We start from the raw sequence: 12,651 nt of genomic DNA, 5'->3' as shown, positions 1-12,651 counted from the left end.
CCTCTGAGACTATCACAGTGCAGGTGCATTTATACGGAGACTTGATTACACACAGGTGGATTGTATTTATCATCATTAGTCATTTAGGTCAACATTGGATCATTCAGAGATTCTCACTGAACTTCTGGAGAGAGTTTGCTGCACTGAAAGTAAAGGGGCTGAATAATTTTGCACGCCCAATTTTTCAGTTTTTGATTTGTTAAAAAAGTTTGAAATATCCAATAAATGTCGTTCCACTTCATGATTGTGTCCCACTTGTTGATTCTTCACAAAAAAATACAGTTGTATATCTTTATGTTTGAAGCCTGAAATGTGGCAAAAGGTCGCAAAGTTCAAGGGGGCCGAATACTTTCGCAAGGCACTGTATATATTTTCATAAGTGTTTTTGAATGGTCTATTGAGACGTTATGGGAGCAAGTAATGACTTAATACTGTATGATTTAACTTCTGTTTAGCAATGGAAATGTACGTGATGCAGAAACCTTCTAAAATATTAATTTTGAAATCAGTTTACACAGGAATAAAACAATGTCAGTTTTCAGAAAGCACTTGAAGCTGTGCATTGTGGAGTATTACTAAAAAGGCACACAGCATTTGTTTAGCTGTAGTTTACGTATTTACTTACTGCTGATGGAAATCCTGCCCCATTTACATTTCTTTAAGGATGTCATACGTACATCACATTTTCCAATTCTTGTGTCATGACATTTCTATCTCTCATATACTTTCAATATTGCCTGTGATATACATTCATAGTGAGTGGGATTTTGATAGTGTACCGAGTACAATAACGCATGGAAGAAGACGGTTACAATTTAATCGTGTCTCCTGAAACATATGAACAGAATAAGATCAGTATTATATTAATAAGATATTTTACAAAGCTGGGTATTGTTTCTTTTTCAAAATACGCTTATATAAATAATGTGTTCAATCTGAATATTAATTTCCGGTTGAAGAACACGTTCATCTGCACAGAATAAACATTTGAATATCCCACATATAACTAATTGTATGTGTGTGGGAAAACCATTATAAATTCAAAGTCGAAGGACTAAACTTTATTACTTTCTCTCTATCCACTCTGGCTGTACACAGTCGCTGGTTGATGTTTATTGAGATGTCGTGTTCTGGAGGCAGAGCTAAGCGATTTCCACTAGATGGGCCGGCTGCAAAGTCAAAATTGGCTATATGTTAGGGTTAGGCATACGGTTAGCAGGGTGGTTAGGGTTAGGTTTAAAATCTGATTTTATGACTTTGTGGCTGTGCCAACTAGTGTCTACTCAAAGCTGCCTTCAGTACATGAGTCATCCCAATAAATACCTACCTGCTACACATTCAATCAGTGATCGATTTAATAATTACATTTTGGTACCTCATCCTGGTTAATTTTGGTATCGCCCAGTGAGAATTCCACTTTAAATCCAAAGTCTAGGGCAAAACTTCACTCTGTTGCTTTCCATCCAAACTCTCGTTGTACATGTTCAATCAGATATACATTTTCTCATTTTGGTACCCAATCTTAGTTCATGTTTGTACATTGTTTTGGTTCCCCCACCCCATCACCCTCTATCTAATCAGGGCTTGTATTGTCATATACATGCTGGCCGTGGGGGTTTACGTACACATTCTGCTCCTCTCTGTCTGGGGTGATTCTCTCTGGGGTCCCATTATGTTGTGGCTTCTCATAGACGATACTACGTAGGGTCATTTGGGTGCTACGGGCGTTCAGCATGCGCACGTCGCCGCCACAGAGGCCGGAGCGACACGTGATCTGCTGGAACATCTCCCGGAAGCGGGTGGACATGAGGTTGTAGAGGATGGGGTTGACCGCCGAGCTGAGGTAGAAGAAGACCCCGGAGACGACGTGGACGTACTCGAAGACCAGGTGGTGGTGGCCAGTCCAGGAGTTTATGAAGCTCCACATGAGACGGTCAATGTGGAAGGGAGCCCAGCAGATGCCAAAAATTATCACCAGTACGCCTGCGTAGACAGTTGGACAGACAAGACAAGACATCTGCAGATTTTTTGAGAGCAAGAGCAATGTTTAAGTGACAATGAACATGTTTAGACACTAATCTTTTGGTTTGTACTTTAGCACATTTTAAGTCCCAATTCAAAATGAATAACCAAATATAATTTGTCAATTTCCAGAACATCTTATCTTCTGAGAGCAAGAGCAATGGTTAAGTAACAACAGACATGTTTAGGAACGGTTGTACTTCAGCAAATAATTCTAAATCCCTATTCAATAGAGAGATCGGTCTGTAATCTGTCATTTCCTGGACATCTCCTCTCTACCCTTCAGGCACTATAGAGAAAGTGGATGTGGAACTCACAAAGCATCTTGGTGACTTGTCTGTGGCGCACCCTCTGCTGGTGCCTGCAGTGGCGATCAGGACCAAAACCTTGCCCGATCCCGAACCCCTGCATGCCCCTCTCCATCCTGAGCTGCAGGCCGATGCGCAGGTACAGCACAGTGATGGTGAGCATAGGTATCAGGAAGAAGACCAGCGTGGTCACTTGAATAATCAGGTTGTACATCCACATGGGCTTGACTATCATGCAGACGGCCGACTCTGGGAATTGGAGGCCAAATCGAGGCCTCAACACGGCCAAACCGTGGAGGCTGGTGTTTGGCATGGCGCACACCATGGACATGACCCACAGCATCAGGATGACACGCTTGGCATGGGCGTGCGTGGCCACGTGCTTGACTTTCAGCGGGTGTAACACGGCGATGTAGCGCTCCACGCTCAGTGCCGTTACATTGAGAATGGATGCAAAGCAGACCGTCTCAAACAGGAAGGTCTTGAAGTAACAGCCACCAGCGCCGAACAGGAACGGGTAGTTGCTCCACATCTCGTAGAGTTCCAACGGCATACCCAGGACTAGGACCAATAAGTCGGACACGGCCAGACTGAACAGGTAGTAATTAGTTGGCGTCCGCATCACCTTGTAGCGCACGATGACGGCGCAGGTGAGCACGTTACCTAACACTCCCACAGCGAAGATGATGAGGAAGGTAATGCAAACCGGCAGGAAAACAGGCGACCGCTGTAAGCCTCGAAACTTCTCCAGGTACTGACTCCGATTCAGGCACATGTTCTCCATGTCATCAGCACTGACGTTGCCCAGGGCCCAGGACACATTCCAACCAAGCTGGTCAGGAGTGGTGGCAGGCAGACCCAGAGAGGAACAGTTATACTGAGCCATTGGTTTATGGGGACACAACACCTGAGGGGGAGAATGGAAATAATAGGAATGGAATGTTTTGCTTGGTTCAGTGTAGGTGACAGTTTAGCTGCAGTCTGAACAAACAACATTTGGCAGTTGGTGATTATGACGTGACCTATTACGTGCATGCTCATATGTCAGTCATATGTCACAATGAGGGTGTCTTGTCTCGCTTCTGAATTCATCCCAGTCATCAGCAAATGAGCATTGGTGTAGGTACTGTATGTCTAATATCAATGTGCTTGCAATTACAATGCTAATTCCAGGAAATGTTATCTAACAAAGCCTACTACAAGTTTGGTGTAATTGAATGGTTTTCCTTGTGTGGTAGGTTTTTGTGGGTTTTGACACTTATGTAGGTGTCATAACCAGGTTATAAAATATCACAATATACTGTATGGCACAACATTAACATGTACATTTTATTCAACAAAACGTCTGTGTGAAAACAGTGTTACAATGTTATGTACGACAGGCTATGACAGCTGTTATGACATGGTTATGAGGTGTTATGACGCAGCCTGGTCTCAAAAACTGGACGAAACATAGTAAATGTAAACCTGGGACATTCAAATTAGTTTGAAATGTTAGGTTTGGTATGGTTATATAAGACTGAAGGTTAGTTAAGGCCAAAATGAAAGGATGTTGGTTGGTCGGGATGGGTGGGCGTGTAACGCTAAGGTTGCATGTTCAAATCTCATAATTTTAGCTAATTAGCAACTTTTCAACTACTTACTACTTTTTAGCTACTTTGCAACTACTTAGCATGTAAGCTAGCCCTAACCCTTTAACCTAACTCCTAACCTTAACCCCTAGCCTAGCTAACGTTAGCCACCTAGCTAACGTTGGCTTTAGCGACCTAGTCACCTAGCTAACGTTAGCCACAACAAATTGGAACTCGTAACATTTGAAAATTCGTAAGATATTGTACGAATTGCAATTCGAAAAAAATATAATTGGAATTGTAGTTCGGAACATATTATACAAAATGTGTGATGGACATCCACAAATTAATACATACCATATGAAACTTGACATGTCTTACTAAGTGGAGTGTCTCGAATTTACACTGCCGTTCAAAAGTTTGGGGTCACTTACAAACATCCTTGTTTTCCATGAAAACATACATGAAATGAGTTGCAAAATGAAGAGGAAATATTGTCAAGACGTTGACAAGGTTATAAAACATTTTTTTAAATTGAAATAAAAAAGTCCTTCAAACTTTGCTTTCATCAAAGAATCCTCCATTTGCAGCCATTACAGCCCTGCAGACCTCTGGCATTCTAGTTGTCGTTTTCTGGGGTAATCTGAAGAGATTCCACCCCGTGCTTCCTGAAGCCTCTCCCACAAGTTTGATTGGCTTGATGGGCACTTTTACGTACCATACGGTCAAGCTGCTCCCACAACAGCTCAATAGGGTTGAGATCCAGTGACTGTGCTGGCCACTCCATTATAGACAGAATACCAGCTGACTGCTTCTTCCCTAAATAGTTCTTGCATAGTTTGGAGCTGTGCCTTGAGTTATTGTCCTGTTGTAGGAGGAAATTGGCTCCAATTAAGCGCTGTCCACAGAGTTATACCCTTCCTTTTTCAAGATCCCTTTTACCCTGTACAAATCCCCCACTTTACCACCACCAAAGCACCCTCAAGCATCACATTGCCTCCACCATGCTTGACAGATGGCGTCAAGCACTCCTCCAGCATCTTTTCATTTTTTCTACATCTCACGAATGTTCTTCTTTGTGATCCGAACACCTCAAACTTAGATTTGTCTGTCCATAACACTTTTTTCCAACCTTCCTCTGCCAGTGTTTGTGTTCTTTTGCCCATCTTAATCTTTTCTTTTTATTGGGTAGTTTGAGATATGGCTTTTTCTTTGCAATTCTGCCTAGAAGGCCAGCATCCCGGAGTCGACCCTTCACTGTTGACGTTGAGACTGGTGTTTTGTGGGTACTATTTAATGAAGCTGCCAGTTGAGGACTTGTGAGGCATCTGTTTCTCAAACTGGACACCAATGTACTTGTCCTCTTGCTCAGTTGTGCACCAGGGCCTTCCACTCCTCTTTTGATTCTGGTTAGGGCCAGGTTGCGTTGTTCTGTGAAGGGAGTACTACACAGCGTTGTATGAGATCTTCAGTTTCTTGGCAATTTCTCTTATGGAAATGCCTTCATTTCACAGAATGACTTGGATAAACTTGGATTAGCTAACACAACGTGCCATTGGAACACAAGGGCTGGTTGCTGATAATGGGCCTCTGTACGCCTATGTAGATATTCCATAATAAATAATTTTGTAGTCATGTACAACATTAACAATGTCTACACCGTATTTCTGATCAATTTTATTATTATTTTAATGGACGAAAAATGTGCTTTTCTTTAAAAAACAAGGACATTTCTAAATGACCCCAAACTTTTGAGCTGTAGTGTAACTACAGATACGTAGATAAGCTTCAAATAAAGTGTTACCGATTTCTTTTATTTTTTTATAATTTCTCCATATTTCATTGTTGCCCATAATACAGGTTGAAACTGATTTAATATCCGAAGATTACAAACGTGTTACCATCAGGGGTTTTACAAATTTACCCTCAGGGGTTTTACAAATTCATGTTACAATTTTTTTTCATGAACAACAGAACACGGTTTGATTGAATCAAGTGGCACAGTAGATACATTTTGGAGGAGCCATTAACTTGTGATTGCATACCTCTTCTGTAATGTGATGCCTTGCTATGCCCTCATCCATTTAGAAAACCTTTCATGCACCAACCGATGTACTGGATGGAGCAAAAAAATGATACTTTTTTACTGACATAAAAGAAAAATAATTGTTTATTTGCTTTCCCATTAAAATGTTTTTTTTTTATGAGTTATGCTACATTTCATACTGAATGAATATACCAAAATGGCGCTAGTGTTGTATTTTCCTCTTCCAGGTGAGATTGATTGATTACAGATTTTCTGGTCTGTAGCAGGAAGATATAACCTTTCATGAAGGAGTGAATACATCTTGTCTATCTAATATAACTTTGCTAACACACATTGCAAAATGTAACACAGGAACCAAGCTCGCATGATGGTTAATTCTTGCATGAGAACTTGTGTTGGCTCACAGGAGACCTCGGTTATATTGGTGGCGTGACCTGGTTCTCCTGGCAGTGTTAGCCTTCTGTGCTAAAGCCAATGTCCCAGACAAGGTTAATCATCACATGCACTTGGTTCACCAGACTGAACAAAAATATAAATGCAACATGTAAAGGGTTGTTGCCATGTTTCATGTGCTGAAATAAAAGAGCCCAAAAATGTTCCATATGCACAAAAGGCTTATTTGGTACACCTGCTCCCGCTCCCCCTCCCTGGCGCTCGAAAGCGCCAGGCTCCCCAGCATTACGCTCTCCTGCCACCATCATTACGCACACCTGCCTTCCCCCATCACGCGCATCAGCAATTATTGGACTCACCTTGACTCAATCACCTGTGTCATTACCTCCCCTATATATGTCTGTTCCCAAGCTCTGTTCCCCGCTTCAGGATTAATTGTAGCATGTCGTTGTGTTACCCATGTGCTAACGCTGTTCCTGTCTGGTTCAATGTCTGTTCCTTATTTAAATGTTGACTCCCCGTACCAGCTCCTCTACTACAGCATCGGTTCTTACAGAATCCGTAAGCCATCAAATGAAGCATCGGGGAGTGCTGGCTTTCCGGTTGGTGGTGACATCGGGTCTGGGGGGGCGCCGCCGATGTAACCGGGGGTGCTTAAGCTCGTCTGGCTTCCACGTCCTAGCTGTCTCGGGGGTTTCTTGTCCCGGTTGGCTCTGCAGGCACCCATCCCACGTAAGGCCTCAGCCGGATCACCAGGGTTTTACGCCTCAGCCGGCTCGCCAGGCGTCTACACGTTAGCCGGCTCATCAGGCTCCCATGTTCCAGCGGGATCATCAAGCTGTCATGCCTTAACCGGGTCGACAGGCTCCCATGTTCCAGCGGGATCATCAGGCTGTCATGCCTCAACCGGGTCGTCAGGCTCCCATGCCTCAGCTGGTTTGTCTGGCTTTTACGCCCCAACCAGCTTGTCCAGGCCTTTGCCTGGCCCATCAGGCTTGCCCAGGTGGGACGCCAGGTGGTGCCCCTAGAGGGTGGGATACTGTCACAACTGCTCCCTCTCCCCCTCCCTGACGCTCGAAGGTGCCAGGCTCCCCAGCATTACGCTCTCCTGCCATCATCATTACGCAAACCTGCCTTCCCCCGTCACGCGTATCAGCAATTATTGGACTCACCTGGACTCAATCACCTGTGTCATTACCTCTCCTATATACAGTGGGGAGAACAAGTATTTGTAACACTGCCAATTTTGCAGGTTTTCGTACTTACAAAGCATGTAAGTCTGTGATTTTTATCATAGGTACAGAGACGTGAGAGACGGAATCTAAAACAAAAATCCAGAAAATCACATTGTATGATTTTTAAGTAATTAATTTGCATTTTATTACATGACATAAGTATTTGATCACCTACCAACCAGTAAGAATTCCGGCTCTCAGAGACCTGTTAGTTTTTCTTTAAGAAGCCCTCCTGTTCTCCACTCATTACCTGTATTAACTGCACCTGTTTGAACTCGTTACCTGTATAAAAGACACCTGTCCACACACTCAATCACAGTTGAAGTGTACCTATGATAAAAATTACAGACCTTTACATGCTTTGTAAGTAGGAAACACTGCCGATTTTGCAGGTTATCAAATTCTTGTTCTCCCCCCTGTCTGTCCCCAAGCTCTGTTCCCCGCTTCATGATTAATTGTTGTATGTCGTTGTGTTACCTGTGTGCTGACGCTGTTCCAGTCTTGTTCTGTATCTGTTCTTTATTTAAATGTGGACTCCGTGCCTGCTTCTCTACTCCAGCATTGGTTCATACATTATTACTCTCAAATGTGGTGTACAAATTTGTTTACATGCCTGTTAGTAGTGAGCATTTCTCCTTTGCCAAGATAATCCATCCCCTGACAAGTGTGGCTTATCAAGAAGCTGATTAATCAGCATGATCATTACACAGGAGAACCTTGTGCTGGGGACAACAAAAGCCCATTCTAAAATGTGTAGATTTGTTACACAACACAATGCCACAGGTGTCTCAAGTTTTGAGGGAGCGTGCAATTGGCATACTGACTGCAGGAATGTCCACCAGTGCTGTTGCCAGAGAATGTAATGTTAATTTCTCAACCATAAGCCGCCTCCATTTTAGAGAGTTTGGTACGTCCAAACGGCCTCACAACCGCAGACCACATGTAATGGCGTCGTGTTTGCTGATGTCAATGTTGTGAACAGAGTGCCCCATGATGGAGGTGGAGTTATGATATGGGCAGGCATAAGCTAACGACAATGAACACAATTACACTTTATCAATGGCAATTTGAATGCACAGAGATACTGTGACTAGATCCTGAGGCCCATTGTCGTGCCTTTCATCCGCCACCATCACCTCATGTTTCAGCATGATAATGCACAGCCCCATGTCGCAAGGATCTGTACACAATTCCTGGAAGTTGAAAATATCCCAGTTCTTCCATGGCCTGCATACTCACCAGACATGTCACCCATTGAGCATGTTTAGGATGCTCTGTATCAACGTGTAGGACAGCGTGTTCCAGTACCCGCCAATATCCAGCAACATCATACAGCTATTGAAGAGGAGTGGGACAACATTCCACAGGCCACAATCAACAGCCTGATCAACTCTATGCGAAGCCCATACTTATTTTTTAAGGTATCTGTGACCAACCTGTCATAAATCATCATTACACATTTTTCTAAACAAAGCTAAAAGATCCAAATGGATTTTGTCACTCCAAATAACCAATGTAAACTATAATAATCATAACAATAGTAGCAATTCAGTTAAAAATATTTGGCTCCAAACCAGCCACGGATCCAACTGCATAAACACAGCCTGGACGAAGTCATAATTAATTCAAAACAACAACCTACTGCTCTCTCCCATCCAAATTCATATCAAGTTCAAGATAATTAGCTATGAGAGGTATTAAAATACATACATGAAAATGGATGTAGAAATATGACTATTCCCATATTATTTATACTGTATAAATGTATAAAGTATACTGGTCATTTTGACATTCTTTTAGCGATATAGGTACTATAAACAGTGTTGAACCCATAGCTGTATATATTTGTATAATTTGGGAAAGTACAGTGGGCCTGTTTCTTGTCTTTGTCTAACAAGAAACACTAATGGACACTAATGCACCTATTTTATGGGCATTTGTTTATAATAAGCATTAATGGTAGTCATTGCAGAAATGTTCTTCCATAGTCATGTGCCATGGATGGAAAGATGGAAAACTTACCTTGTCCTTTTTAAATGTCCTCTTCTTATTTCTCTTCAGACACGGATGTATGTAAAGGAGAGGGGAAAAAGGGCACATTGATGTTCGTCATTTGTCCTCCACTGCTTGGATTTCAACTTTTCAACGATGACGTCCTCCTATACTTTACCAGTTAGGTTCCCCATGTTAAAACCTCCTGAACTGACGGAGTGAAGAGACAAAGAGCGCTGCTCTCTCCTCTGTCTTCGTGAATTGGAGAGCATAGCACCAAAAATAAAATCTCTCTCTCTCTCTCTCTCTATTTTTCTCTGGGAGAGTAAATGATGCTCAGCTCTCTGTCCTCCTCCTCCCTCTGGTCACATCCCCTATGTACATCTCCTAACTGCACCACACACCTTGTAAGATTGAGTCCTTGACCTGCAGTGAACCACTGACTGTGTCAATTGACATCTGATGTAGTGATGTTTGATTGATCTTTTGTTCACAGTGGCAACCAATTTAAAAAAGGTTCAACTTTTATTACCCCACACCACACACACACACACACACACACACACACACACACACAGAGCCCGGCCCCAGTAAAAAGGGCAGTGATGTCACACACAAAAATAGAGTTTACCTTGACAAGATGGCCTCTATTATTTTACCTCTTCAACACGTTGTCCAGGGTGAAAGCTGATGTTCCGACTAAATACTCACCCAATGACCGCTTCTATACAACAACAGCCAAATAAATAAACGAGAAGAAGACGTGAACTGTAAAACATCAATCGTGAAAATGCTTAGAAAAAAGTTGTCTCTGTACTGCAAGCCCAATGTTCCGAGTGGAGGGGAGGTAGGAGGCTAGCGGTTAGAGTGGAGGGGAGGTAGGAGGCCTAGTGGTTAGAGTGGAGGGGAGGTAGGTAGCCTAGCGGTTAGAGTGGAGGGGAGGTAGGTGGCCTAGTGGTTAGAGTGGAGGGGAGGTAGGTAGCCTAGTGGTTAGAGTGGAGGGGAGGTAGGAGGCCTAGTGGTTAGAGTGGAGGGGAGGTAGGCAGCCTAGCGGTTAGAGTGGAGGGGAGGTAGGTGGCCTAGTGGTTAGAGTGGAGGGGAGGTAGGTAGCCTAGTGGTTAGAGTGGAGGGGAGGTAGGTGGCCTAGTGGTTAGAGTGGAGGGGAGGTAGGTAGCCTAGTGGTTAGAGTGGAGGGGAGGCAGGTAGCCTAGTGGTTAGAGTGGAGGGGAGGTAGGAGGCCTAGTGGTTAGAGTGGAGGGGAGGTAGGAGGCCTAGTGGTTAGAGTGGAGGGGAGGTAGGAGGCCTAGTGGTTAGAGTGGAGGGGAGGTAGGTAGCCTAGTGGTTAGAGTGGAGGGGAGGTAGGAGGCCTAGTGGTTAGAGTGGAGGGGAGGCAGGTAGCCTAGTGGTTAGAGTGGACGGGAGGCAGGTAGCCTAGTGGTTAGAGTGGAGGGGAGCCAGGTAGCCTAGTGGTTAGAGTGGAGGGGAGGCAGGTAGCCTAGTGGTTAGAGTGGAGGGGAGGTAGGAGGCCTAGTGGTTAGAGTGGAGGGGAGGTAGGTGGCCTAGTGGTTAGAGTGGAGGGGAGGTAGGAGGCCTAGTGGTTAGAGTGGAGGGGAGGTAGGTAGCCTAGTGGTTAGAGTGGAGGGGAGGTAGGTAGCCTAGTGGTTAGAGTGGAGGGGAGGTAGGTAGCCTAGTGGTTAGAGTGGAGGGGAGGTAGGTAGCCTAGTGGTTAGAGCATTGGGCCAGTAACTGAAACGTTGCTGGATCAAATCCCTCAGCTGACAAGGTAAAAATCTGTCGTTCTGCCCCTGAACAAGGCAGCTAACCTACTGTTCCCGGTAGGCCGTTGTTGTAAATAAGAATTTGTTCTTAACTGACTTGCCTAGTTAAATAAAGGTTCAATATAAAAAAGTAACAACATGTCGATAAAGTCAAGGTGCGTGAATACTTTCTGAAGGCACTGTATCCTACTTATATTGTGTGACTGACAGGACTCTCTCGGCTGCAGGCTGCAGTGTCCTTCAGCATTATCCTGCAGAAAAGTTAAGATTTTTTTTTGAGTGAACGAGGAAGGACAGGTACTGAAGGTTTCCTGAAAAGAACCCACTGAGATAGTTTGTGAGAGACATCTTAGATCACCGGATAACAATGACGCCAGTGATGTTGTGGTAAAAAAAAAGGTTTGGTGCTTAATTTAAAGTAACACTCCCCTATACTTTCAATTCATTTTTTCACGATCGGTGGGAAAGAGATCACACAAAAGGCATTTACGTGCGTTTACCCTACACTGAATGACACCTATTTATTTCATAACAATGCCTCCCACAAACTATGTCATGTCCAAGAAATTACATTTCTCTCACCACATCCTCAGTGCATGGGATCTGATGTATAATGGTAGTCTTATTCCAACCGTCACATTTCAAATTTAAAGGGATAGTTCGGATACCATGTTTATGTACTTGAATGCAGATTGAAGGAAGTTGCTAACTAGCATTAGCGCAATTGCTAGAGCTGTTCCTCTAGACTTCCAGTCATTGCGCTAATGCTAGTTAGCTTAGGTTCTAAAAAAACAACCTCTTAACTTCCTTCATATCAAATAACACATTTATTTGTCACATCCGCCGAATACAACAGGTCTAGAACTACCTTACTTACAAGCCCCTAACCAACAATGCAGTTTTAAGAAAATACCCCCCAAAGAAGTAAGAGATAAGAAAAACAAATAATTAAGGAGCAGCAATAAATAACAATAGCGGGGCTTTATACAGGGGGTACCGGTACAGAGACGAAGTGTCAATGTGCGAGGTCACCGGTGTCAAGGTAATATTGAGGTAATTATGTACATGCAGGTAAGGTTATTAAAGTGGCTATGCATAGATAATAACAGAGAGTAGCAGCAGCGGAGGGGTGTAAATAGTCTGGGTAGCTATTTGATTAGCTTTTCAGGAGTCTAATGGTTTGGGTATAAGCTGTTTAGAAGCCCCTTGGAGCTTAAGTATTCAAACCTTTTAATCAGTACTCTGTTGAAAGACGTTGAGTTTCTCCCATTCTTCAAAACAAATCTAATCAAATTCTATTAGACA

At 43.4% G+C, this 12,651-nt stretch overlaps 1 protein-coding gene across 1 annotated transcript; it reads right to left on the bottom strand.

Annotated features, from left to right (window-relative positions):
• Positions 1–375: 375 nt before the first annotated feature.
• On the bottom strand, positions 376–9,829 carry LOC109871831 (neuromedin-U receptor 1-like). The gene is made up of 3 exons (XM_020462846.2): positions 9,599–9,829; positions 2,340–3,237; positions 376–1,983 (listed from the first exon to the last, which is right to left on the bottom strand). Exons 1-3 carry the CDS (start codon positions 9,674–9,676, stop codon positions 1,574–1,576), a joined length of 1,386 nt encoding a protein of 461 aa, XP_020318435.2. The 5' UTR covers positions 9,677–9,829; the 3' UTR covers positions 376–1,573.
• Between the last annotated feature and the right edge of the window lie 2,822 nt (positions 9,830–12,651).

The sequence above is a fragment of the Oncorhynchus kisutch genome, linkage group LG27 (genome assembly GCF_002021735.2).
Source record: "Oncorhynchus kisutch isolate 150728-3 linkage group LG27, Okis_V2, whole genome shotgun sequence".
NCBI classification, from domain to species: Eukaryota; Metazoa; Chordata; class Actinopteri; order Salmoniformes; family Salmonidae; genus Oncorhynchus; species Oncorhynchus kisutch.
This window is presented reverse-complemented; position numbering and strand designations above follow the sequence as displayed.

Excerpts from the sequence above, each read along its gene's own strand:
- LOC109871831 (XM_020462846.2), bottom strand. The coding sequence starts at position 9,676 with ATGTGCCCTTTTTCCCCTCTCCTTTACATACATCCGTGTCTGAAGAGA. Across the intron at positions 3,238-9,598 it reads GGACATTTAAAAAGGACAAG|GTGTTGTGTCCCCATAAACC; the intron begins GTAAGTTTTCCA and ends TCTCCCCCTCAG. Across the intron at positions 1,984-2,339 it reads ACAAGTCACCAAGATGCTTT|GCGTACTGGTGATAATTTTT; the intron begins GTGAGTTCCACA and ends CTGTCTACGCAG.